Here is a 27,939-nt window from a genome sequence, read left to right on the forward strand (position 1 = left end):
ATTGAAGGAACTAGGGTTGGTAATGGGCAGTCTAGTATGGGATATGTCCTGTATGTGGCATTCAGTTAAGGACGGGATGGGAAGGGCTTTGATGGCTGAAATGGTTAAGATGGGCTGGGGTGGGCTTTGATGGAAACTCCAGTAATTAGAACCTAAGCACACTACCGAGCTCTGTGTCTCTGGCCCAGAAATATCTAAGATAAAGGGCCAATTTTAATTAAATGATTTATTATTATGGAGCATTTAGGGTTGGGCAGACTGGATGGACCATTCGGGTCTTTATCTGCCGTCATTTACTATGTTACTATGTCTATAAAATACTGAGTGGAGTGGAAAGGGTAGATGTGAATCACTTATTTACTGTTTTCAAAAACAGGGGTGTTGGTGTCAGGCTGGATACTTCACTGGGATGGAGACTGGTGAAAGCTGGCCTGCGAGCAAGAATTCCCAGAAAAAAGCCCTTTTTCAACAAAGTTCAGTGTCAAACATTTGAACTGGGTTAAAGAGCATGCCAGATGGATTCTTCCTAGCAGTGGAAGAAGGTGTTGTGGAGCAATGAGACTAGAATGTCCATATTTGGCAGAGACGATGTCTCTGCTATGTTCACTGGCGACCGGGCAAGGACTGCTTACCAGAATGTACTACTGCCACCATGAAGCATCCTCTGATCAGATCAATGGTCCATCTAGCCCAGTATCCCATCTTCATGGAGGCAAATCCAAGTCACAAGTACCTGGCAAAAAACCAAATAGTAGCAGCATTCCATGCTACTAATTCAGGGCAAGCACTGGCTTCCCCATGTCTGTCTCAACAGCATACTATAGATTTTTCCTCTAGGAACTTGTCCAAACCTTTTTTTACAACTAGCTACATTATCCACTTTTACCATATCCTCTGGCAATGAGTTCCAGAGCTTAGAACATAAGCAAAGTCTTACTTGGTCAGACCAATGCTCCATCAAGCCCAGAACCCGTTCTCACGGTGGCCAATCCAGGTCACCAGTACCTGCCTAAAACCCAAGGAGTAGCAATAGTTCATGCTACCAATCCAGGGCAAGCAGTGGCTTCCCCCATGTCTCTCTCAATAACAGAATATTTCCTCCTATTGGTTTTGAAAGTATTACTCTGTAACTTCATCAAGTGTTCCCTAGTCTTTGTAAATTTTGAAGCAGTAAAAAATCGATCCACTTGTACCCATTCAGCATTTTGTAGATTTCAATCATATCTCCCCTCAGCCGTCTCTTTTCCAAGCTGAATAGCCCAAACTCTTTAGAGTCTTTCCTCATACGACAGTAGTTCCAACCCCTTTATCATCCTGGTTGCTCTTTGAACCTTTTCTAGTGCTGCTATATCTTTTCTGAGATAAGGAAACCAGAACTGATGCCATATTCAAGGTGAGTTGCACCATTGAGTGATACAGAGGCATTATAACATTCTTAGTCTTGTTTACCATCTATTTTCTAATAATTTCTAGCATCTTGTTTGCATTTTTGGCTGCCGCTGCACATTGCACGGAAGGTTTCAGTGTATTGTCAATGATGACACCCAGATATTTTTCTTAAGCGCTTATCCCCAAGGTTGGACCCTAGCATCTGGTAACTATGATTTGGATTATTCTTCCCAATGTGCATCACTTTGCATATGTCCACATTAAATTTCATCTGCTATTTGATGCCCAGTCTTCCAGTTTCCTAAGAACTTCTTGCAGTTTTTCATAGTCCACCTGCATTTTAATAACTTTGAACAGTTTAGTGTCATCTGCAAATTTAATCACCTCACTCGTAGTTCCAATTTCCAGATCATTTATAAATAAGTTAAATAGCACTGGTCCCAGTACTGATCCCTGCGGCACTGAGAAAAATGGCTATTTAATCCTAGCCTCTGTTTTCTGTCCAACAACCAATTCTTAATCCACAATTGAACATTGCTTCCTATCCTATGACTCTTTAATTTTCTCAGGAGCCTCTCATGAGGAACTTTGTCAAAAGCTTTCTGAAAATCTAGATACCCTACATCAACCAGCCTGCCTTTATCCACATGTTTATTCACACCTTCAAAGAAGTCAAGCAAATTGGTGAGGGAGGCAAGACGTCCCTTGGCTGAACCCATGCTGACTCTGTTTCATGCAATTGTCTACACGTTCCACAATTTTATTTTTATAATTGTTTCCACTATTTTGCCTGGCACTGAGGTCAGGCTTACCAGTCTGTAATTCCCTGGATCTCCCCTGCAACCCTTTTAAAAAATCGGCGTAACATTGGCAACCCTCCAATCTTCAGATACCACAGACGATTTTAGTGACAAGTTACAGATCACTAACAACAGATCTGCAATTTCATTTTGAGTTCTTTCAGTACCCTGGGATGTATACCATCTGGTCCAGATGACTCTAACTTGTCAATTTGGCTTAGTATGTCTTCCAGGTTCATCGAGGTTATTTCAATTCCTCCGCCTCATCACCCTTGAAAACCATTTCCGGTTTTGCCGGTCTTGTTAAGTGATTACAGAGTTTCTGCTATTAGTCGAAAAGTTATGCATTAAATACAATTATGATATTATAGCCATGTTTTTTTTAAGTGTAATGCCCAAAATACTAGGTGTTTCCACAATTTTAGCCACTAGTGCACATGTATTAAGTCATCAGGTCCAAAAACCTTAACATGTGAGATGCTGACATCTGCTGACTTATTTTTTACACTATAGATATCAAGATGTAGCGATCCTTTGTTGTAGAAAATTTTCCCCAATTGGGTCTAGTGAGGCTCCTATAAATTCCAATTGAGTTAATGAGCACATATGGGTATTTTATGAGAAACCTGATGATTGTGCTAACTGATTCCATGGCACCTTCTTGAGGTATACTCTGGACCAGCCAATATACCACAGTTAGACATTTTGTGAATAGATGCGATGCTGACGCTAGTACCTCATCAGTCTCCTTTTCAGAGAAGAGGGATTAAGGTGTCCAGAGAAACTAACTTGGGAACTTTTATTTTAGAAAGAATTTATTCAAGACTCTTAAATCTAGAATAGGGCTTGAAGTAGAGCACTTTTAGTCTCATTGGTTTCCAAGAGGGATAAATCCAATAGAAGTACATACTAATGCTGAGAATTTCACCACAATACCCTTGGTGGGCAATCTGGTGGTGCTTCCAAAAGCCATAATCTGTGCCTGTTCAATATTATGCTGAGAATACAAATGTAATGAGATTATACTGGGACAATCATATCATTTACATAAAACCTTAGCCTTTCTCTGAGGGTACACCTGGCTGAGCCTCTGCGTGTGCGGATCACCGGACTGGATGGACCCCAGGTCTGATCCGGTGCAGGCATTTCTTATGTTCTTATAAACCTATAGTTAAACATTGGGCATATCTGCCTGGTCCAATCAGAACTCCACCCAGGTTTTTATCAGACAGCTGGCTATAGCTTTTGGGTCTTCTGCTGTTTAGAGCAAGATCAAGAGTGCAGAGAAAAATGCCTCTTCAGTGCAGAAGGGTTGTCCAGTGGAGACTTCTCCCTTTACTATGAAGGAGAGGCAGCTGAGGGTAGACCAGTAAGCTCTTCCCAATCACAGTAGTCTTCAACTCTGTTGGCATAAACCCTGGATTGCTCAGATTATTTTAAAAAATGTTGTGCAAGAGAGTCCAGAGCAGAAACCTAGACAGAAGTCAAGGCTGCTATGAGGGCTCTTTTTTCCCACTGGAGCTTAGATTCCAATGGAGACCAATGTTTTAGTGAAGCTTTTGGTCATGATTCACCGACATAGATGCAGCCTACTGTATACCAATGCTGACCACCCTTCTAGCCTTGGCATTGCCAATAAGATTCAAGATACTGCTATGGACTCCAGACTGTGCTGATGCATTGAGCTTTGCAAAAGAGCTATTCATCTTCTCCTCAATCTTCCTGTCCAGCTTTTCACTGAAAAATACCAACTAATGTCTGGTATCCAAGAGGAGAGGTCACCTCCAATTCAGGATTCAAACAGCAAATGGTAAATCCATTTCTTTATTAAGGAATATTCATATATGATGCTCTGTTTCTTTCATACTGATGTATCTCCCAGCATTCAATGCAACTACAGGGCCGTTAGAGGTCAATACTTTCAAAACCAGTGAACTTGGGACAAGTTTAGTCAAAATGGAGAGCTTTCCTTGATAACATCCACAAAGATCCCCAAGTGTCATCTTGTAGCATGTGCTGCAACTAAAGATATTATGTTAGGTCCAAGGTACACCAGCCACAATTCAGGACTCTTCTTCGGCACTGGCCCCAGTTCTCAAAGTTGCTGAAAAAGTCTTCTGCTTCTGGACACAGATAGAAAAACAAGTGATGGGAAATCAAAAGGCTCTATGGAAAAAACTTGAGAGATACTTGAGGAGTAGCCTAGTGGTTAGTACAGCAGTCTGAGAACTTGCGGAGCCATGCTCTGAGGCTTTTCCTTTGTTAATATGAAGTTCATTTATTTATGAACAATAGTTTAAGACATGATTTATGACGTTTAAATGCCTTTTTGCACAGGTGGAATTTATTTGACAAAGAACTGGATTCAATTCCCACTACAGCTCCTTGTGACTCTGGGCAAGTCACTTAACCCTTCATTGCCTCAGATATAAAATAAGTATCTGTATATATTATCTAATATGTAAGTCGCTTTGATTGTAACCACAGAGAGGTGGTATATCAAGTCCTATCCCCCTCAATGTACCAGCACAGGTTGTAGATACATAAAATATTAAACAGTTAAAAAAAAATGAAGAAAAACTTAACTGGAGTTTTCTAGATGAGTGAAACTAATCAAGCTCTAATTTAAAAAAATAAAGATAGTGTCAATTGTCAAGATGTGACAGGCTGTGAAGGGTATTCAGGAGAGGTATGCAGACACTCACAGCCAGGACACAGTTGAACATGAAGAAAAAAGTTTTATTTTCACTTCAGTAAAAGCCTGTTACCTCACAGGCTTATGAAACAGTTCCACTAAGTCATAAAAGAAAATACAGTTCTGTGTTACAACCCTTGTCTTTCTTGTTTCATAGCTGCCCCACATGTTCAATGTACTAGTGGCTTACCTCAGCCAAGTAGAGAACCATTCTGCTTCATTCTGCTTTCCAGGGCTCTGTCTCAGCCCATAGCTAGGGAAAGATGGAAGTCTCTCTCTCTCTCTCTGAGGAACCTCTCTGAATGATTCTAGTCTGGGGCAGAACAACTACTTCCTGCCTGAGTCTCACTCCTCAAGGCTGTATTCCTTTCCTAATGTATCTGAGCTATAAAGCTCAGGACATTCTGGGACATGTAGTTTTCCCCAATTTGCCTAACGCTCCCTGCTGCCCAAGGGTATAACTGCAGCTTCCATGAGGAGAAAACCCCTGAATCTCTCACACAAGGCTTTAAATTAACAAAATTAAAAAAATCACAAGAAGAAAGTGAGACTGATGGGTACTGCAGAAAGAAGAGAGCTGAGAACTGAGGTGGCTCTGCATGAGGACGCCAGTACAGGACGATATGCAAGGTGCATGGTATTCTCCTCTAGAAAGATTGGAGCTCTGTTGGATGATATTACCCACATATTAAGACTGCATATCCTGTTTGTCATCAGAAAATAAAATCAGACTGTTTAATAAGTATGCACCTTTTTTCCCATGCTTAAAGTCTGAAATCCCAATCAAAGGGAGAAGGCATCACAAAAAAATAATGAGCAGTGAGCAGCCAATGAAGTCCTTTGTTCTGAGCACCATCATAATTAGAAAATCCAAATACATATATTTGGCATTCTTTAAGCATTTTCACTTAAAGCTGTCTTTCATATCAGCTGACTGGCTAAAGGATGAAAAGAATATTCCATTAAGTCATGTCCACCCTTTACAAGAGAAGAAAACGACAAGTTCTTTACCTATTCCTGATGATCCCAAGAAAAGAAAAACCAGAGGATGTTCTTCATCATACCAGCCATTCTCCTTCCTCCGAATAGCTGCATTTAAACACAAACAGAAAAGTGGAGGGGGGGGGGAAAGAACATATAAATCAATGACATAAAACCAGGTATAATTATCACTAAGTATACACAATGTTTTACTGCTCTCTGCTCACTCAAGTCCTCAGGACCATTAGTGCTGGCTAATTTGATTAGCTGGCAAGACCCTCAGAGGCACCTAATCAAGTTACTATGGATTTGGAAAGCTGCCCAGAGCTGATTTTGGGTAAAGTTTTCCAGGATGTGCACTCAATGTTGCCATGGATACTGAGAGAAGGATGGACTCAGAATGAATGAAAGAGAAAAAAAAAACACAGTCTCCTGCTTCTCCCTTTAGGAGACTGAAAGTCAACGGTTTGAATTCAAGGTCACTGTAGCCTTTAAATATTGGGAATGGAACAGATTTAGGACCCCTATGAGAAGGGAAATGCCTCTTCCGAAACAGACATTGGCTTCAGAGTAAAACGGGCAAATGCTCCATGATGACTACAGCCACTTCTCAAGCTCGTACAATAGTATAGTATTTTATTTATTCAATTTTCTATACCGTTCTCCCAAGGGAGCTCAGAAGGGTTTACATGCATTTATTCAGGTACTCAAGCATTTTCCCCTCTGTCCTGGTGGGCTCACAATCTATCTAATGTACCTGGGGCAATGGGGGGATTAAGTGACTTGCCCAGGGTCACAAGGAGCAGCGGGGGTTTGAACCCACAACCCCAGGGTGCTGAGCCTGTAGCTCTACCTGTGCCACATACTTAGCAGTATTTGTCTGAACATTCTTCACTGAAAACTTTATGCCCAATGACTCTGTTTATGTTCATTTCCAAAATAAATCACAATTTAAGATGTCAAGTTTATTTATTTATTGGGATTTATTAACTGCCTTGATGAAGAGATTCGCCCAAGGCAGTATAGAGCAGATATAATTCATCATAAAACTTACAATTTTGTTAATGGCATAACAGTAGTAAAAAGACCAAGGGGCTCAACCAAAAACCTAAAATCTGCACAAAATTGCCTAAAGCAGCACTTGGACGTCCAAGTGCCAATAATCAAAACCCTTTTCCTGGATGTCTAGCGAGACATTTCGTCTGCTGTGCGTCCAGAATTCCAGGAGGCGTGTTATGGGCAGGTCATCTTGTGGCGATAACAGAATCTTTTCCAAGACGTCCTGGACAGAATTTAGACGTTCGGAGCTGGACCTGTTTTAGAAGCGCCTAAGTACCACAAAGTTACTCAAACTGACCAGACGACCACTGGATACATTAAGGAATGACCCCCCTCCCCACTACCCCACTGTTCATTAATCTCCCCCAAAATCTGTATGAAACAGTACAAACCTGTCTCCAGAATAGCAGCATTTGGTATGGGAAAACCTAGTAGAGCTAGTGAAGAAAGCCAAAGGGAACACTCCCACGCAGGAACTAGACCATACTCAAACAGAAGTACAGGTCAACCAATAAACCTTTATTCTTAGTTTGAATAAAAGCTTATTGGTTGGTTCTGTTTGATTTGGATGGGCTAGTGAACCATAAAGAGGAGGACCCAGCCATGAGGGCTATTGAGATTGTAGATAGGTGGGGCTAGTAAGTTTGGGGAGAGTTTTGGAGGGCTTACCATAAATTATAAGGGGTAACAGTATGGTGAGATGTATTTCTGGCACTCTTTATGTGAAGTTCACAGCAGTGCCCTCTAAGGTGTCCCACTGCTTTGTTGGCATGTCTGTGTGGCCACTCCCACATCCAAATGGTCTAGACTTGGACATTTTTAACTTGGATGTTTCTTTGGCTGAAAATGGGGTATAAAGTTAGGTGTCCTAAGGGTTATACATCCTGTTGGCCTAAACATTCAAGTAGGCGATTTTTAAAAAAAAAAAATTTGGACCTGTCGAAGGCTGCTGAGAAATACAGCAACGCTAATATCAAGGCAGATCTCCTGTCACGGTTTCTGTGCAGAAAGTTGTAATACATTTGAAGCTTCAGAAAGGTGCAATCATGTTCAAGCCACAGGTTGCCCTCCAAGTACTGTGAATGTCTTTGCTTGCTGTAAGTGGCACATAAGCTTATCTTATTGATTTTTAAGAACAAAGGCCTCCGCCTTCACTGCACATCAAGAGTTCTGCTCTCAAACACATTTTGCCACAGGCAGAAAGTAGGATCCAAGATGCAGCTTAAAGGAAAAGCATACTCCGAGTACCTTACAAAAAAGATTCTAGCACAATACAAAGATGCACTATCTAGTCTTGTGTTCTTTATTCTGGATCTCTTGCCAACACAGATGGCCCAGTTCTCCAACCAAACTTTCAGTAAAATCCATCCACGGAAAGAACTTTAAGTTATGTACCTGGGACAATAGAGGGTTAAGTGACTTGCCCAGGGTCACAAGGAGCTGCACTAGGAACTGAATCTAGTTCTCCAGGTTCTCAGCCCACTGCACTAACCATTAGGCCACTCTTCCACTCCAGACACACAGATGTGGAGGCACCTAAAATATTTGACTTGGCAACAAGTATGAAATTTGCAAGCCACAGTGTCAATTGACAAGGCTTAAAGTTAATGGAGCACAGTATATTTCATAAGTAAGCAGAATACCTGGTACCAGATCAATACAAATAATGCATTAGCCTGAGATATATTCAGAGGATGCAAATATTACATGAAGATTTCTTGTGCTGGCTAATGGGGTTTGGGTTTAGAACATGGGACTTGTCTCTGTCAACTAATTCACGTCTTGATTGCTTGGTTAGGTCCACCTCCAATATTACAGCACTTTGTAGCTGATTCTTGATATTAAAAGGTCTGGACATGTAAAAGAAAAGCAAGAATGAGAGGCCCTGAGGTGGCACTATCAACTATCATGCCACAATTCCCCCATAAAAATTGGCAGAAACCTAACACTCCTCTTATGTAAAACCAAGACAATCTTCCATTAAGGAAATAAAAAACCAAACTTCTTATGCTAGAGCTACTTCCAGTTCTGCTGCAGAGAGCTCCCTTTAATCACAGACCTCAGTGCCTTCAGCTTGGCTATTGAGCTGATAAATTCATTGTATTACTTTACACAAATCAATACCCAGCAGTTATCGTGCTTTGATGTGACCAAAATTGGTTTTAGCCAATTTGTGAGTGTAATAAATGTCCATTTATCAAATCAATTCATTCAATGGTGCATTTCATACTGCCCATGTTCACTACACCCCAGCACCCCAAAGCGGAGAGATTCTGAGTTTCCTGAAAAACTGCCTAAGCCCTATTTCTGCAGCCGAACTAGATTTCACCTAGTGCAGTTAAGCAAGAATTTGTGTCTGAATACCTTACTCTGGCCATTTTGAGGAGGCTGTCACCCTTTCCACTTTGAAATATCACGAAGCAAACAAAAGCAGCATCACAGTTCCTACAAGGGGACACAATCTTTGACATGTCCACCAGAAGGATGCACCGTTTTCCAGTATATTACTCTTGCTGGTTTGCACATTAGATCATCTTTCCAGCTTCCACACTGTACTTAGGGATAAGGCATTTATTGCAGTTCATCATTAATCCTTCATTTCTGAATATTTACCTAATAAAGGGATGGATTTAGCATTTGCTATTTGAATACTGAGCAGCAGCAGCCAGTTTTATTTGATTTCATATTTAATAATTTATATGATTTAATATTTTAGCTGGAGTTATTTAACATGATGTATTTGTTTGTTGCATATTTCATAGAATTTAGGAATTGCGTATTATAGATTTTTACATATGTATCTGTTACGGACTCACTTGGCTGGAGCTTCTATGTATTTTTTTAAATATGTTTGCATTTCTCATTTCAGAGTCCATATGTACCATATTTTTTGCTCCATAAGACGCACTTTTTCCCCCCTAAAGTGGGTGGAAATGTCTGTGCGTCTCATGGAGCAAATATAACATTTTACACCCCCCCATGTACCTTTTTTAATCCCCTCCCCCCCTTTCCTGCAACTCTTTGTCCGGAGAAGGCTCCAATTAGCCCTGGCGCAGTGGCGTACCTAGCATATGTGATACCCAGGGCCCATCATTTTTTGACACCCCCCATCTCTATGAAAAACATGATTTTTAGTAACAAGCCACATCACACATGAGTACCTAGGAAAAGGCAGCATCTTACATACTGCAATGAGCAGTACAACATCAATACACTCATTGTAAAACTAAACAAGCCAGACTAGTACAGATCAATCCTGCAGTCAATCCTAACAAAAAACCATGTCTTTCGAACACACAAATTACAGAAAACACCTTCGCCTAGTTTGGAATATGTCATCACAAACTAACCCCTCCCTCTTTTACAAAACTGTAGTGTGGATTTTAGTCACGGTGGTAACAGCTCTGATGCTCATAGAATTCTGAGCATCAGAGCTGTACCACCACAGCTGGCGCTAAAAAACGCTCCACAGTTTTGTAAAAGGGGGGGGGGGGATAAAATAGAAATATATAGACAAAGGTTAAATTGAACCAGTAAGAAGCTGGACTCTGCATACAATGCACCACAGAAACAGTGACACATGTCTCCTAAAGCAATAAATAAATAGAAATTTTTTTTCTACCTTTGTCTTCTGTGGTTTCTGCTTTCCTCATCTTCTTGTAACTCTCTTCCTTCCATCCACTGACTGCCGTCTCTCTTCCCCTATATGGCATCTTCTCTCCTTCTATATCCCTTCCAGAAACTGTATGCCTCCCCCTTCCATCTTTCCTTTCACCCCCATTGGTCTGGCATCTCTCTCCTCTCCTTCCCTCTCCCACACTTCTCCTCTGCAATCCCTTTCTCTTTTTTCCCTCATTTTTCTTTTCAATTTATTTTCTGCATCTATCTAGATTTCATTCTTACTACCCTCTCATCAATGTCCTTTTTTACTGTCTACCTAAAGCTTGCCACCTCTTTCCCTCACCCCTCCAGTATTTCCCTAACTCAATCCTTTTCCCCCCCATCATGTGCCCTCAAGTTTCAAGTTTAATAGAGATTTGATTAATTGCTTAATCATAATTCTAAGCAATGTACATAATAATAAAATTACAAACAAAGTATGGGGAACAATACAGTGCATAACAAAAACAAGGTCCAACAGGACTATTGACAAACTTAACAGAACTAAGAACACGAGGGAGGGAAGGGATAAGAACTACAAATTATTTGAAAGTTAAAGGGACATACAAGGAAGATACATAAGGAAAGGGAGGAGGTAGGATTGTAGCGGCACAGCCGGGGGAAAGGAAGGGCTGGAGGACCTGGCCGGCTGTGCACCCCCCAAGCCGTGCATCCGGGGCGGACTTCCCCCCCCCTTGGTACGCCACTGCCCCGGCGTCAGCCCCAGCCTGCTCCGGGCAGGCGATCTACACGAAGGCAGCTGTCCTGGCCCCAGGTAGCCGAGATCCAGGAGAGCGGGGTGGGAGAGAGACGTGAAAGCCGGGGGTGGGCGCTGAGAAGGAGCCTTGTCCAGCCTTGGCGCTTGTAAACATTAGTGATGCGTCACAGCCGCCCACTGGCCAATCAGGGCGCGCTCCCCAACCGTGACGTCACAATGGCCCCAGTGTCGGCAGCACATACAGTTCAGTGCAGGATGGCAACTCACGGCAAGCTGCCAGGGCAAGGCTTTGCATGGCAACAAGTGGGAGATGGGTCCGGGGAAAAATATTTGTATATACCCTCATTTCTGAGAGTTAAACACGGGTCACTCCTCTCTGTCTTCTTAGTTCTGGATCAAGACAACGAAAAGGATTCAAACCAGAAAGGACAGTTAGGCTTGAGTACATGGTGAGGGTCCAGAAAGGAATTGAGGGAGGACAATTACAGGTATATTGATGGCACTGGCAAGAGGAGGCAATCCTTCAGCCCTGATGTTGGTGAGTGTTCCTTGCGTTAAACTGGCATATCATAGGGATAAAAGGGGGAAAGATTTTTTTTAAGTCTGGGCTGTGTGCTCCATAGATCTATTCTTAAGTATTTTTTACAGGGCCTGGCAAGGAGTGAGGGGGACTGGGTGCAGAGCCTGGTATATTTTGTTAAATATATTAGTACACCATTTGGCTCTGAATATTTTTTTTATTGTTTTCCTCCTCTAAATCTAGGGTGCATCTTATGGTCAGGTGCGTCTTATGGAGCAAAAAAAAAATGGTATATATCTGATATGATTTCAGAGATCTCTTAGAAGAAAATATCCAATATAGCATGAACAAACTATACAACCGTCCAAGAATTATAATAAACAGCAACCATATCATCTAACAGCAATAACAATATTACTTTTATATTCACCTCCCCCAACCCCAGTGAATATAACCCTTCTCGACTCCCCTTTGACAGTGTTCCAAACAGACGTCTAATAAATAAACTGAGTGCCCTCGGGATAGGTCCCAAAGTGACGGACTGGGTCAAGAACTGGTTGAGTGGAAGACGACAGAGGGTAGTGATCAACGGAGATTGCTCTGAATAAATGGTGGTGTGCCTCCAGGTTTTGTTCTTGGGTCTGTTCTTTTTATAACATTTTTATAAACAATATTGCTGAAGGGCTGTCAGGGAAGATTTGCCTCTTTGTGGATGATACCAAAATCTGCACTAGAGTAGATACCCAGGATAGTGTGAATAACATGAAGAAAGACATGGCGAACCTTGAAGAATGGTCTGAAATTTGGCAGCTAAAATTTAATGCTAAGAAATGCAAGGTCATGCATTTGGGCTGAAAAAAACCAAAGGAGTTTAGGAAATGAAAAACTTATATGCATGACAGAAGAGCGGGACTTGGGTGTGATTGTATGTGATGATCTTAAGGTGGCCAAACAGGCTGAAAAGGTGACGGCGAAAGCTAGAAAGATGCTAGGTTGCATAGGGAGATGTATGGCCAATAGGAAAAAGGAGGTATTGATGCCCCTGTATAAGACTTTGGTGAGACCTCATTTAGAATATTGTGTACAATTCTGGAGGCCGTACCTTCAAAAAGATATAAAAAAGATGGAGTCGGTCCCGAGGAAGGCAATGAGTGATGGACACCTGGAATGCTCTTCCAGAGGAGGTTATTGCGGAATCCACCGTTCTAGGATTTAAAAGCAAACTAGATGCACATCTCCTTACGAGAGGCATAGAGGGATATGGGTGTCTAAAATTACGCCAGGTGTACACCTGGCTGGACCTCCGTGTGTGCGGATCGCTGGACTTTATGGACCGAAGGTCTGATCCGGAGATGGCAGTTCTTATGTTCTTATGTACTAAAATGGTGCATGGTCTTCATCATAAGGCGTATGGGGACAGACTTAAAGATCTCAATCAGTATACTTTGGAGGATACGCGGGAGAGGAGAGCTATGATAGAGACGTTTAAATACCTACGTAATGTAAATGTGCAGGTGTCAATTCTCTTTCATTTGAAAGGAAGCTCTGGAATTAGAGGGCATAGGATTACATTACATTAGGGATTTCTATTCCGCCATTACCTTGCGGTTCAAGGCGGATTACAAAAGATTAATAAAAACGGTGTTACAATGGGAGAACTATTGATTAGCTAGAGAGGTAAGTAGTAGATCTTTTAAACATTTCACGGGTTGTTAAGGGTAAGGCGGTTTGCAAAAGAATTAAGGAGGGAGTCACAATGGAAGCTCTGTTGTTATTACTAGTGAAGTAAAGGGTAGATCAATTGTCAGTTTTAGAGTTATTAAGAGTACGTGGTGTTATGGCTGCTTCAGGAATTTCTTGAAAAGTATAGTTTTTATTTCTTTTCTGAATGTTTTGTAGTCTGGGGTGGTCGTCAGAAGGTTGGAAATCTGGTTGTCCAGCCTTGCGGCTTGAGTGGCTAGGAGGCCGTCGTGTAGTTTTGTTCGTTTTACTTCCTTGATTGGGGGAGGTATGAATGGGGAGTGCGTTTTTCTGTGTCTGGTAGTGGGTGCTTGGATGAGGCTATTGTTCAAGTAAGATGGGCTGTCTCCATTTAGGGTTTTAAATAACATGCAGTAGAATTTAAATTGGATTCTTTCTTGGATTGGAAGCCAATGTGAGTTGATGTAGGATTCTGTGATATGGTCATATTTTCTCAATGAGTAGATGAGTCTCAAAGCTGTATTTTGGATTGTCTGAAGTTGTCTAATCATAGTAACAGGGCAAGGAAGGAAGAGGATGTTGCAGTAGTCCAGTAGACCTAGTATTAGGGATTGTACTATAAGTTGGAATTGTGTTCTTTCAAAGAATTTCCGGACTAGTCTCAGATTTCTCATGATTGCGAAGGATTTCTGAATTGTTTTGTTTATTTGCGGTTGCATGGTGCAGCATCTGTCTATGGTCATGCCAAGTAGTTTTATGGTGGTTTGGATGGGATAGTTGATTGCGTTGAGTTCTAAGTTGGTTGTGGTTTGGACCTTGTCATTTTCGAGAAGGATGAATTTGGTTTTGTCTGGATTGAGTTTAAGTTTGTGATCTTTCATCCAGGTTGTGATTGTTTCAAGTGTTCGGTGAAGTGTGTCTGTCATGGTAGGTTTAGAATGATCATATGGGATGAGGATGGTGATGTCATCTGCATAACTATAGGTGGTTATGCCTAGATTGTCCAGATGTGTTCCTAGAGAAGCAGTGTAACGGTTGAAGAGGGTAGGGGATAGTGGAGATCCTTGTGGTATGCTGCAGGGGTTTGACCAAGGTTCTGATTTTTCTTTGTTTGATTTTACACTGTAGGTTCTGGATTTTAGGAAGCCTTCAAACCAAGAGTATACTTTATCTGAGATGCCTATTGCATCTATGATCTGTAGAAGGATGTTGTGATCTATTAAGTCGAATGCAGCAGTAAGGTCCAGTTGTATGAGAAGCATTTTTTTCCCTGTACTAAGGTGTCGTGTCTGACAGTGTCCATAAGGGAGCCTAGTAGTGTCTCTGTGCTGAAGTTGGTTCTGAAGCCTGATTGCATGGGGTGGAGTAGGTTATGGTCATCTAGGTAGTTGGTGAGGAATTTGGCTACTAGGCCTTCTATAATTTTGACATATAGCGGAATGGAGGCAATAGGTCTAAAGTTAGATGGGTGGTTTTGTGGTACTTTTGGGTCTTTTTGGATTGGGGTGATGACGATTTCACTGAGGTCAGCAGGGAAAATGCCTTCTGTGAGCGTAGAATGAATCCATTGTAGAAGTATGGTGCGGAATTTTACACTGGAGGTAGTAAGGAGATATGAGGGGCAGTGGTTGAGGTCACAGGAGGCATGGCTGTATTTTTTGTAGAATTTATTGAGTTCGGACCATTGTATGTTGGGGAACTGAGACCATGTTCTGTCTGCTGCAGTTGACTCTTTTTCTGAAGGGTGGATTGTGATTGCGTTTTGATGGGGTGGGGTAAGGTTGAGAGTGGCTCTGGTGTTGGTAATTTTGTTCTTGAAGAGGATGGCTGAGGGAGGAGGGGTGTTATTGGTGGTTGTGTATGGTTTGGTGTCTGTTAGATCTTTCAGGATTTGGAATAGTTTTTTGGAATCTTGGGTTTCCGTGCCTATGAGATTAGTGTAATGGGTTTTCCTCTTGTCCTTTAGTAGATTTTTGTATTGTTTGTTGATTTTTTTCCAGTCGGTTTTTGTTTGATCTAGGTTGGTTTTTCTCCATTTTCTTTCTAATCTTCTACACTGTCTTTTGAGTTGGAGCAATTCATTATCAAACCACTGGTCTGATTTCCTGCTGGTTCTGGTTTTGGTTTGTAGAGGGGCCATATCATCAAGGATGTTGGTGGTCACATTCTTCCAGTGAGAGATGAAGTCTTTTGGGTCGCAGTCTTGGATAGTTTCGTCTACTTTTGACCAAAAAATGGTTGGCTCGATATGTTTACGTGCGGTGTATGTGGATTTTTTGCATTGAGGTGTGGGTTTGGTCTTGGTCCAGTTGATGTTGAAGTTGTATGTGTAGTGGTCTGACCATAGGGATGGGGCCATGTTCCGTTGGGAGTTTGGATTGCTGGGTTGGATGGTTGGTGAGTCATGAATGCTGCAATGTCCAGTTGATGACCTTTTTCATGGGTGGTTTGTGGGTTTAGGATCTGGAAGGATAAGGCATTGAGGAAGGATAGACAGATATTTGCTGGTGTGGAAGTTGTGTCTTCTAAGTGAAGGTTTATGTCTCCTAGGATAAGGTTATATTCTGCTGTTAATGAGTTTTGGTAGATGAAGTTTTCAAATTCAGGTCTCACTGTGGTCCAGTTTCCTGGTGTTATGTAACAGAGCATGCAGTTTAGTGAGTTTTTTAGTGTTGGGTTTGTGAGATGACATGCGAGGAAGTCCATTTGCGGGGTGGATGTTTTTTCTAGTATGCTTAGGGTTAGGGAGTCCTTGATTATTATTGCTAGTCCTCCTCCTCTTTTTTTCTCTCTGTTATAAAGGTCACTGTTATAAAGTCAAGAAGTGATAGGCTCCGGAGTAATCAAAGGAAATACTTTTTTTATAGAAAGGATGGAACAGTCTCCTGGAAGAAGTGGTAGAAACAGAGTCTTTGTCTGAATTCAAGAAGGCGTGGGATAGGCATGTGGGATCTCTTAGAGAGAGGAAGAAATAATGGTACTGCGGATGGGCAGACTGGATGGGCCATTTGGCCTTTATCTGCCATCATGTTGCTATGTTTAAATGAAATAACTCTTAACAACACAAGATAAACATAGCTAAACTTGTGAGATAATAGCTCAATCAAGTATGGAAACAGAAACAACATTCATTAGGTGTATAGCCAAGCTACTAAGTTTGATCTCATTATAAGAACACAAGAGCTGCCATACTAGAACAAACTGCAGATCCATCAAGCCCAGTATCCTGTTTCCAACAGTGGCCAACCCAGGTCACAATTATCCCAAAGAGTAACACATTTTATGCTGCTTATCCTAGAAGCATTCAGACAAGATATGAATCAATCTGATATTACTCATATCTTCTAAATGTTCTGGTCCTGTGAAATATTAAATCTTAATAACATAATAAGTAGTGAATGTTTTCGGATATGTTTACTGTTTGTATAGGTTAGGTCTATCCTATTTAACAATGGAGTTATTTTATATATACATCTATATATTTTAAATATTTAATTGTATTTTGTAAACTGCTTGGACCAGTAAAATGAATGAGTGGTATAACAAAATTAATAAACCATAAACCATAGATTTCCCCACATCCATCTTAATAATGGCTTATGGACTTTTCTTTTAGGAATTTATCCAAAACTTTATTTAAACCCTGTTAAGCTAACTGTTTTCAAGGCATTCTCTGGCAACGAATTCCAGAGTTTAATTGCATGCTGAATGAAGAAATATTTCTCCTGTTTGTTTTAAATCTAATACTTAGTAGCTTCATTACATACTCCCTAGTCCTAGTTTTTTAGAAGGAGTAAACAAGTGACTCACATCCACCCGCTCCATTCCACTCAGTATTTTATAGACCTCTATCATATCTCTCCTGAGCTGTCTCTTCTCCAAGCTAAAGATCCCTAGTCACTTTAGCCTTTCCTCTTAGGGCAGGTGTCCCATCCCTTTTATCATTTTTGCCACCCTTCTCTGTACCTTTTCTAATTTCAATGCTAATTTCTAATCCTAATGTTGCTGTTTACCAATTGTGAAGTGAAAGGCTTACTTTCTTATAGCATTTCACCCTGCAAACACCAAGCTAATCAACTAGTTCAGTGTATTGCAAACTGTGTGCCTCCTGAGATTTCTGGTGTATCGGGACACAATGGTGAGGAGAGTCATCCATGGCGAGAGGTACATCCTGTAGGAAATCAGCCAGCGTGGACAACTGTCCTCCTGGCCGGCATCTCTCCTTTTCTCCCTGCACCTCCCGGATCCCTGTAACGGCGGGATCGCACCAAGACGGGCCTCTGCGCATGCATGGACGTTGACACTTTGATGTCACACATCGACTTCCGGGTGCCTTCTGGCCAGGACTGCATTTAGTGTGCCGCCAGCTGAAAAAGTTTGCGAGACACTGAACTAGTTTATCCCTAACCAGATATACTGCAGAGGTCTCTAAATGTTTGATATGTATTGGTGTTTGTAATTTGCCACTGAAACAGAAGTAAAGGACTCTGGTTTGTCTGGCCACTTTGGTGCAATAAAAGAGCCATTTTTACTCTTGACTGTGTTGCCCAGTATATTTTGTGACTGGGTGATGAGTTTACCAAAGAGCATCGCATGAGCCTTCTCATTTTAAGGGACAGCCACACACTCATTAGGCCAACTGTATCAGACGTCAGATGCCTCCTCATTGCTGTTTCCACTGTTCAAACAGGGTGTTCAAAAAATATCTCCCATCACTCTAACCACCGCCCAATGAGTTCCCAATCAACGACTTCGGAATCACTCATCCATATTACCTCTTTGTCTCTGATCAAGAATGTACTGTAACTCTTCTACACTACACCCGACTTAACTGATCGAGTTGACATGTATTACCTCTTTAAAATGCATTATCTTCTGCTATATGTATTATCTTCTGAAATAAGTAATATCTTCTGTGAAATTGTAATATCATAACTCTTCACTGTTCCTGTAACTTACTCCTATCCTGAAATGTAATTCTACTGGAATGTCCCAGATATTTTCTATATTGTAATCCGCCTAGAACCGCAAGGCACAGGCGGAATAGAAATCCCTAATGTAATGTAATGTAATGTAATGTGTAGTAAGTTAGGCATGTTACCAATAATGAGGGGGTTCTCAACTCAGTCTTTGGGACACACCTAGCCAGTCAGGATTTCAAGATACTCACAATGAATGTGCATTAGATAAAATTTGCATGCACTACCTCTACAGTGCACAGATCTCTCTCATGCATATTTATTATGGGAATCCTGAAAACTTGACTAGCTATGTTTTCCCCCAAGGACTGGGTTGAGAACCCCTGGTCTAATAGTTAGAACACTGGGCTGAGACCCAAGGAAGTCCAGTTCAAAATCCACTGCGACACCTTGTGATCTTGGATTCAGATAAAAACTAAGACTATGAGTCTTCCAGGGTCAGGAATACAGTACTCCCCCGATATTCGTGGGGGTTCCGTTCCAGGAACCCCCGCGAATCTTGAAAAACCGCGAATACGGTTTTTCATGGGGGACACTGGAGAGGGCAGCGGGAGAGGCAGGAGAGAGCAGCCGGAGTGCCAGCGAGTGCAGGAAATCACTTGCTGTATTCTCCGACCGCCACTTCCTGCACTAAGTTGGGCCTTACCAATCAGGAGCTGCGTGTCAAAGCAGCTCCTGATTGGATAAGGCCCAACAGTGCAGGAAGAGGCGGTCGGAGCATACAGTGAGTGATTTCCTGCACTCGCTGGCGCTCCGGCTGCTCTCTCCTGCCTCTCCCACTGCCCTCTCCTTGTTGGCGGTTCGCAGTTAGAAAATACCGCAAATGACCAGGACCGCGAACCACCAACCGAGAACGACCGAGGGAACACTGTATACCTACTGTACCAAATGTAACTTACTCTGAGCTAAATTTAAATCCAATAACCACCAGTTCTCAATCCAGTCCTCAGGGAAAACCCAGTCAGTCATGTTTTCAAGATACCCACACTGAATATGCAGGAGATAATTCTGCATGCACACCTTCATGGTATGTGGATCTCTCTCATGCTATTCATTGTGGGTACCCTTAAAACCCAACTGGATGGGTGTACCCTGAGGACTGAGTTGAGAACGATTGCTCTAAAATTTTTGTCATGGTAGTCTAATTTCTAGCAGAAGTGTCATTTGTATTGCTCATGCACGTAAATTACTGGCTTGCAGGTATATTCTTATCACACAACACTGGCCCACAAACTACAACTAATACGAAACACAGCAATCAGGCTCATCTACAAGCTGAAAAAATACGATCCAATTTATACTACCTCAAACATCTACATTGGCTATCCGTCAATACTAGAATAAACTTCAAGATATCATATATATTCTTATGCATCCTTCATGGAAACTCTGCAATGACATAGACTTATTCAACCCCTCATGGCCCACCTGTAACAGAAATCTTAGCAAACGTCAACTGGCCTCAAAAGACCTCAAACACAAACATCCCTAAACCATGTTCACATATATTGGCGCAAAGATTTGGAACAATCTCTCTACAACCTTCAGATCCCAACTGAACTACCTCACATTCCAAAATAAACTAAAGACATCTCTTTTGACCTTACTGGTCTTTATATTATTTAAAAACATTAGTATCTGACTAATCATTCCTAGTGAAATTCTTAGAATCCAATAGATTACAAGATCCGAGGCAACATGGGTTTACTAAAAGTAAATCGTGCCAAATGAATCTGATTGAATTCTTTGACTGGGTGACCAAAGAATTGGATCACGGACGTGCACTAGATGTAATTTACTTAGATTTCAGCAAAGCCTTTCAAAGGGTTCCTCATAGGAGGCTCTTGAATAAACTCCATGGGCTGAAGTTAGGGCCCAAAGTGGTGAACTGGATTAGAAACTGGTTGACGGACAGACACCAGAGGGTGGTGGTTAATAGAATTCACTCAGAGGAGGGAAAGGTGAGAAGTGGAGTGCCTCAAAGATCAGTGCTGGGACCGATTCTGTTCATATGTTTGTGAGTGACATTTCTGAAGGGTTAGAAGGTAAGGTTATCCTTTTTGCGGATGATACCAAGATTTGTAACAGAGTAGATAAGCCAGAGGGAGTGGAAAACATGAAGAAGGATCTGCAAAAGTTAGAAGAATGGTCTAACAACTGGCAACTAAAATTCAATGTGAAGAAGTACAGAGATATGTATCTGGGGGTAGAAATCCGAGGGAACCATATGTGCTGGGAGGTCAGAGGCTGATAAGCACAGATGGAGAGAGGGACCTTGGGGTGATTGAGTCTGAGGATTTAAAGGCATTTAAACAGTGTGATAAGGTGGTGGCTGTAACCAGAAGGATAGACTGTAAAGAAAGAAGAATAACCAGCAGAAGAAGGGAGGTTGATGCCCCTATATAGGTCATTGGTGAAGTCACACTTGGGAGTATTGTGTTCAGTTTTGGAAGCCATATCTGGTGAAGGATATAAAAAGACTTGAAGTAGTCCAGAGGAAGGTGATAAAAATGGTAAAGGTTTTTTTTAATCAAAAGAAGTATGAGAAGAGACCGGAAGACCAAAACATGTATACTCTAGAGGAGAGGAGAGGAGGGACAGGGGAGATATGATACAGACATTTAAATACTTGACAGATATTAATATAGAATCAAATCTTTTCCAGAGAAGGGAAAAAGGTAAAATTAGAGGGCATAACTTGGGGTTGCAGGGAGAAAGACTTAGGAGTACTGTTAGGAAATTATTTTTCACGGAGAGGGTGGTGGATGCCTGGAATGCCTTCCTGAGGGAGGTGGTGGAGAGGAAAACAATGATGGAATTAAAAAATGCATGGTACAAACACAGAGGATATCTAATTAGAAAACAAATGGTATAAATTCAAGAACTAAAGCTGGTATTGGACAGACATATGGTTTGTCTCCCATATATGGTGATTCAGTGTAAGATGGACTGGGGAGGCCATCAAAGGGGACCCCACTAACTTGGAACATGAGGGTGTTACTGGCCAGACTTTAGGGTAGATATCCTGCAATCCAATGGGATTGTTGGATAAGCTGGAGTGAGTTTAGATGGCAACTTCAGCAGTTGGAACCTAGGACAATGCCAGGTGGACTTTAGTCTATGGCCCAGAAATATCAAAGAAGAGACAAATTAATTTAATCATGTATTTTTTAATGGGTATAACTTATGGGCAGACTGGATGGACCATTCAGGTCTTTATCTACTATCATTTACTATGTTACTATGGCTTGCTCCAGCCACTGCAGAGGCCGCAATGGATGGAGAGGGACTTTTGTGCACCATCTCCCTTGTGTCCTGTGTGGCTACACCACTCGTGCAGCCCTCCTGATTGGAGTATTCTTAATAAAAACAACAGAAGAGTTACAATAATCCAGAGTTAGAACCATTTGCTGCAAGATCACATGGAACTAACTAGGACTTTCACACAGTGTTGGTGATCTACAGCAGAAATCAAGCACCAACCCTAAGTATAATATCTTAGATAGAATTGTTAAGAAATGAGTTTCAACCTCAAGGTACTTGTGAACAATTAGGCCAGCATTATACTAAAGTACAATAAGCTCAATTTTGTTCAAATTTAGATGGAGACAATTTATTTACAAGCACTCAAGAGGCAGAACTTAGATCTTGTACTGACGTGAATGACAGATTGAACAAGTTCCCATTGATGTGTTCATTATGTCTGTAAGAGTGGAAGGGAACTGTCATGTTTCCAAATCACAGAACAAACATGAAAAGAAACAGGCCTTGCATGACTAATGCTCATTTTTATAAAGGATTAACAAGCCTGTGTCCTTTCAAATCTATCCTAGTACAATAAAATGATTCATTACAGTAGGAGCTTTGCCTTTTGTACCAGCTTCTATCAAAAAACTTATATGATTGCTTGTTCTATAACATATCATGAGCTCTACCTACTCACGTGTCACCTCTGTGGTACTCCTAGGCTCATACAGCTTCATAGGTCTACTGTGGCCTGAGCCACTAGCCAGGCCCATTACATAATTGTTTAAATATTTTATAGCAGTTGACTCTGGACTCCAGTTGGAGATCTTGGGTTCACAACACTTAGAATTTTTTTATGAAAGCAGTGGATCATCCTGAGAAAAACAAAATGTCTTAGAGATGTCAGAATGAATGAGAAACCCATAAGAACATAAGAATAGCCTTACTGGATCAGACCAATGGTCCATCAAGCTCAGTAGCCCATTCTCACAGTGGCCAATCCAGGTCACTAGTACCTGGCCAAAACCCAAGGAGTAGCAACATTCCATGCTACCAATCCAGGGCAAGCAGAGGCTTCAACTATGTCTTAATAACAGACTATGGACTTTTCCTCCAGGAATTTATCCAAACTACAGATCAGAAATCTTTTAAAAAATGTAAAAATGCATATATTTGACATGTCTACTTCACAATTAGCAACAAGACAGTTGATCACAGATGAGCATCAACCTTAAGAGATCATTTTTAGTTCTTCCTGCTTGCTTGAGAAGGATTCCATAGAATCTTCATTCTTGGTTTTAATAGTCTTCTCAGGATGTATACACTGGACTCAGTAATTGATTTTCTATCATGTACAGAATTTTTGCTAATCCAGATATTAATAAATGTATCGCAAGTAAACAACTAGATGGCTTGATATCCCAATGGATTGATTAAGCTACTTAATCCTTATCATTCACTATTCTTCATCTGACATAAAATATACTCTATGTGACATAGGCTTAAAAAGTATTATTTACTGGATGATAGGGCTGAAAACCGGCAAATGAATCCACAATGCTTTGACATGGATATCTTTGGGTTGTTGAAGCAGTCATGTGGGCCATTGCTGGGGTTAAACACAATGTCAAAAAATATGTTTCGTAGCATCAGCAAGATAAAGATGGCCACACTCGTGTGCAATGCCAAACAAATGGTCTCATAGATTATATCTATGACGAAAAATCTCTCCTTCTCTACCAATACTAAGAAGCTGTGGGTAGGCTTGACAAAAAGTTGGAGACCCCTGCTCTCTACCAAATATCAGTTATCAATTCTCTGTTTACATTTTCGGATTACTGCACAAAGGAAGAAGCAACATGTTCCGTCTCCTAGCCATTAGCTAAACATCCAGCAAGATGTTAAAGTTACTGTATATACTTGAATATAAACCGAGACAATCGTTTTCTCCCTGGAGGGGGCAGGTAACAATTGTTTAAACTGTCAAATGCCACAAACACATAAAAAAATAAAAAGAAGTCAGGCAAATAAAAGCCAACTTTTTCAAGATTGAACTGAGGTTGTTTTACCAATGCACATCCCTAGTCAAAAGAGAATACAAGGTCCCAACGACCATCATCCTTGTCCATTCCTCATTCTAAAACAAACAGGCAAGCAGTACTACTGTGACTGCCACACATATCCACTAAATCTCCTAGTTCACTACAGAGTATGCGGTCTCTTCATTCCCCAAGACTGGCATTTCTTTCTCCACCTCTCACCCACTCTTCGTGATAGCTGGCTGTAGCAATGCTGGCAAATGTCAAGAAAAATACGTGTACTGGCCAGTGCTGGGGAAGTCGGCAGGCCTTGAGCATGTACAGATGCTCAAGGCCTTGCGCTGGCCAGTACATGGCTTTCGCTCTGTCAGTATCAGGAGAGAGGAGCCACCGCAATGCCAAAAACCACAAAGGGTAGTGGAAGAAATGCCAGAAACCACGGAAGGAGGGGGGGAGGGGGGAAGATGAAGAGAGTCTCAAATATAAGCATAAATCCCCATTTTTGGACCATTTTTTGGTCTAAAAATCTTGGTTTATATTCAAGTATATTGCATACAGTAATTAGATATGTTATTAAAAATAAAAAAATAGGAATAATGAACTCTCTTGCACTAAAAAAACATTCAGAATTGAAATAGAGCAAGAAGGAAAAACATGAGGGAAAGAAGGAAGAGAAAATGTCAGCTTTTCGGTTAAATATCCTGAGGCTTCAAGGGTATCAAGCATATGACCCATAATTCAATCAGAGGCCTCTATAAAGCAGGCGGCTTTAATGTGCACAGACACCACCTGTGTCAGGATCAGCCGCTGTCCATTAATCAAAACTCAGCAATTAGCTTGCGCTTCTGCTTCCAGGCAGAGAGTTTGCTTGCAGCCGAAAGGAGATCCAGCCATCCTGTGACCACAGGACCTTATTAACTACTGTAACCTTATTAGAATTGTATGTGTGTCTCCTATATATTAAGTACAAATGGGCCAAACACACATCAATCTGTGATCATAAATCCTACTGGTTATCTGGCTAGTTACCAGCAGATGAGGTTCAATGTCCATTGAAAGGAGGGGAGAGCCCTTCAAGCAGAGATGAAATATGTAAACGCTAATATGGTTTCCAAAAACATATCCTTGATTCTGTGACATGAGGCAAGAGATGCGATTATCCAAACTGATGCAGAAAAATGGCAAACAAAAAGCATCCTTTTTGTTTAGTTTAAAATTATTTTAAAATTTTATATACTGTCTCAAGTAAAACATTCATAATACATAAATACAAACAACGGGACGTACGAGTATTTCCCATTCAAAAGAACAGAGTAATGACACTTTCACAAGAAAGCAATTCCAAAAAGCGGAAGTTTTTTTGAAGCCAATCTTATCAGCACACATCTGCAACTGACCCACAAGAGTATTCCACAATTTAAGCCATGCGAAAGAAATTAGATGAAATACCTATCCAAAGTGACAGGATTTCATAGCTGAAATATTTGATGATACGCCACGTGAGCAGATATGAATGCATCTATGAGCAAAACTTTTTATTGGGGTGTATTAAGATTCGGCTTTGGGGGATAGTAGCACCTGGCTGTACACTCAACCACAACTTCTCAATGGGCTGCAAATTGGGACAGGAGTATCCCAAAAATACTGAAGTAAAAAAAAGTACTGTGGTAGAATTATTTACACTTCCCCCTCCCCATTCGCGGTTTTGGCAATCGCGATTTCACATATTTGCGATTTTTGGGGGAGGGGGAAAAAAAAAAACACAAAACCATCGTTAAGTCTTCCCCCCGGCATCCCGGCCTTACCTGGTGGTCTAGCAGGCTTTCGGGGCAGGAGCGATCTTCCTACCCTCTTGCCCCGTGCAGATCGCCATTAGGAAATAGCCTCGAGAGACTACGGGAACTCACAGCAGCCATTTCCTAATGGCGATCTGCATGGGGCAGGAGCATAGGAAGATCGTTCCTGCCCCGAAAACCCGCTAGACCACCAGGTAAGGCCGGGAAGGTGGGAGGGAGGCGGGGGTGGGTCAGAGCCGGATATTCGCGGTTTTTCGCCATTCGCGGTCCAGCTCTGCCCATATCCCCTGCGAATCCGGAGGGAGAAGTGTATTTCTTTGTTTGTTTTCAATCCTGTTGACCCCAAAGAGCTCAGAATGGGTTACAGGTTGAACATACATAAAACACAGTAAAGTCGGCATTGGGAAAATGTCCATTCTCAAAAAATACATCTAAAATAATTTTTTTTTTCAAGAATCATCTATCTGGACGTCCAGGCTATTGTTTGTCTATATTTATACCATATTCTCGACCAAAATTTCATCCAAGTCCCAAACGCCCAGAACAAGATCGTTTGGATGTAGGAGGGGCAAGCATTGTGATGGACTGGCCACCCAGGCATGGCAACAGGGTACCTTAGAGGGCACTGCTGTGAACTTTACAAAAAAGGGTGCCACACACTGGTGAGCCCCCCAAAACCCACTTTACCCACCTGACTACAACTCCAGTAGCCCTTATGGCTGCAGGGGCCACATATGGCAGTACAGCAGATTTTTGGGGTGTTTTGGTGAGTGCACATGTTAGAGTGGCTTATGGGCCTGGGTCCTCCTCTCTATGGTTCACTAGCCCACCCCCAGGCTATTTAAGAGACCTATGTGCAGCTTAACTAGGCTTTCCTATAGTAGATGCTAATGTTCTGAAGACAGGTATGTATGTTTTTATTCCAATCTTTGTGGGGGTGTGAGGGGGTCAGTGAAAGGGAGTGTGTGTGGGTCTTTACTTTGTCGCTGCAGTGGTTATATGGTCATTTTGGATACTTTTTGGGCACTTATACCTGTTTTTACATCGTCTAACTCACAACGTATAAGTTCCATCCAGGAAGTCTAGTAAAGCATTCGATTATCCCTGCAGGACGACTAAGTCTAGGTCGTCCCACATCCTGCCCAAACCACTCCTCCAAATATGCCCTTTTTAGCTCTGGGCGCACAGCGGCATTCAGAGGCCTAAAAAGTCCCTTGATACGTCAAAAAAATAGGTTTGATTATTGTCCAAGTGCCAACTTGGGCGTGTTTTTAGACATGTTTAAGTTTTGATTATGAGCCCCATAATCTACAATTTACAGGTTAAATTTTTCTTACTTAACATGGAAGAATTTCAATTTAGGTTTTTACCATAATGTGACACGTACCAGGATCTAATACTCATATACATTTCTTTGTAATCCATCGATCATGGGCAGTGGAATTAGCTCTATTTTTTTCTTTACTTATAAATGCAATACAGTGGGGGAAACACCAGCAACCAAAAAAGTACTTATAAAATGAGGCAGTGACACTGGGACAATGATCCGCAACATATTTGCAGGCTTACAGCACTCCTGAGTATCTCTCTGCTATTGCTTTTTTACTATACTAATGTTTAATCTAATCTTCTATTTATGCATCACTCATACCTACATAGGCTCAAGGCGACTTAAAGAGAGGAGAGAGGGGCGAGCATGGAGAGGGAAGGGAAGAGAGGGGAGAGAGTAGGGAGGTGGAGAGGTAGGAGGGGAGAGAGGGGGAAAAGGGATGGGTAAGAGGGGGAGGATGTGGGAGGGGAAGGGGAAGGGGAAGGGGGAATAGAGAAAGGAGGATACAGGAGGTTAGGTGTCAAACAGGTGGGTTTAATGATAGATGAATGAGGCCAGCTATTTAAGCGACTATACTTAAGCAGACAAATTCAGTTGGTTTGCACTGAATATCATGAAAATGGACTAAAATAACAACCTGCACTAGAGGGAGATATGATAGAGACATTTAAATACCTATTAAATACACATGAGTCGAGTCTCTTTCATTTGAAAGGAAGCTCTGGAATGAGACGGCATAGGATGAAGTTAAGAGGTGATGGGCTCTGGAGTAATGTAAGGAAATACTTTTTTTTACAGAAAGGGTGGTAGATGCATGGATCAGTCTCCCAGAAGAGGTGGTGGAGACAGAGACTGTGTCTGAATTCAAGAGGACCTGGGATAGGCATGTCGGATCTCTTAGAGAGAGGAAGAGATCATGGTTACTGCGGATGGGCAGACTGGATGGGCCATTTGGCCTTTACCTGCCATCATGTTTCTATACCCTAACATTTTATTTGCAATTTTGTGCATACAAATTTAGCCCAG

At 41.6% G+C, this 27,939-nt stretch overlaps 1 protein-coding gene across 2 annotated transcripts in view; it reads right to left on the reverse strand.

Moving 5' to 3' along the window:
• The window catches only part of CLPB (caseinolytic mitochondrial matrix peptidase chaperone subunit B), a 221,791-nt gene that overhangs the window by 61,503 nt on the left and 132,349 nt on the right, over window positions 1–27,939 (reverse strand). For both annotated transcript variants that reach the window (XM_033947532.1, XM_033947533.1), the window contains exon 8: window positions 5,896–5,973. In XM_033947532.1, coding sequence (XP_033803423.1) covers window positions 5,896–5,973 — 78 coding nt within the window. The remainder of the gene's footprint in view (window positions 1–5,895; window positions 5,974–27,939) is intronic.

The sequence above is a fragment of the Geotrypetes seraphini genome, chromosome 6 (genome assembly GCF_902459505.1).
Source record: "Geotrypetes seraphini chromosome 6, aGeoSer1.1, whole genome shotgun sequence".
Lineage (NCBI taxonomy): Eukaryota > Metazoa > Chordata > Amphibia > Gymnophiona > Dermophiidae > Geotrypetes > Geotrypetes seraphini.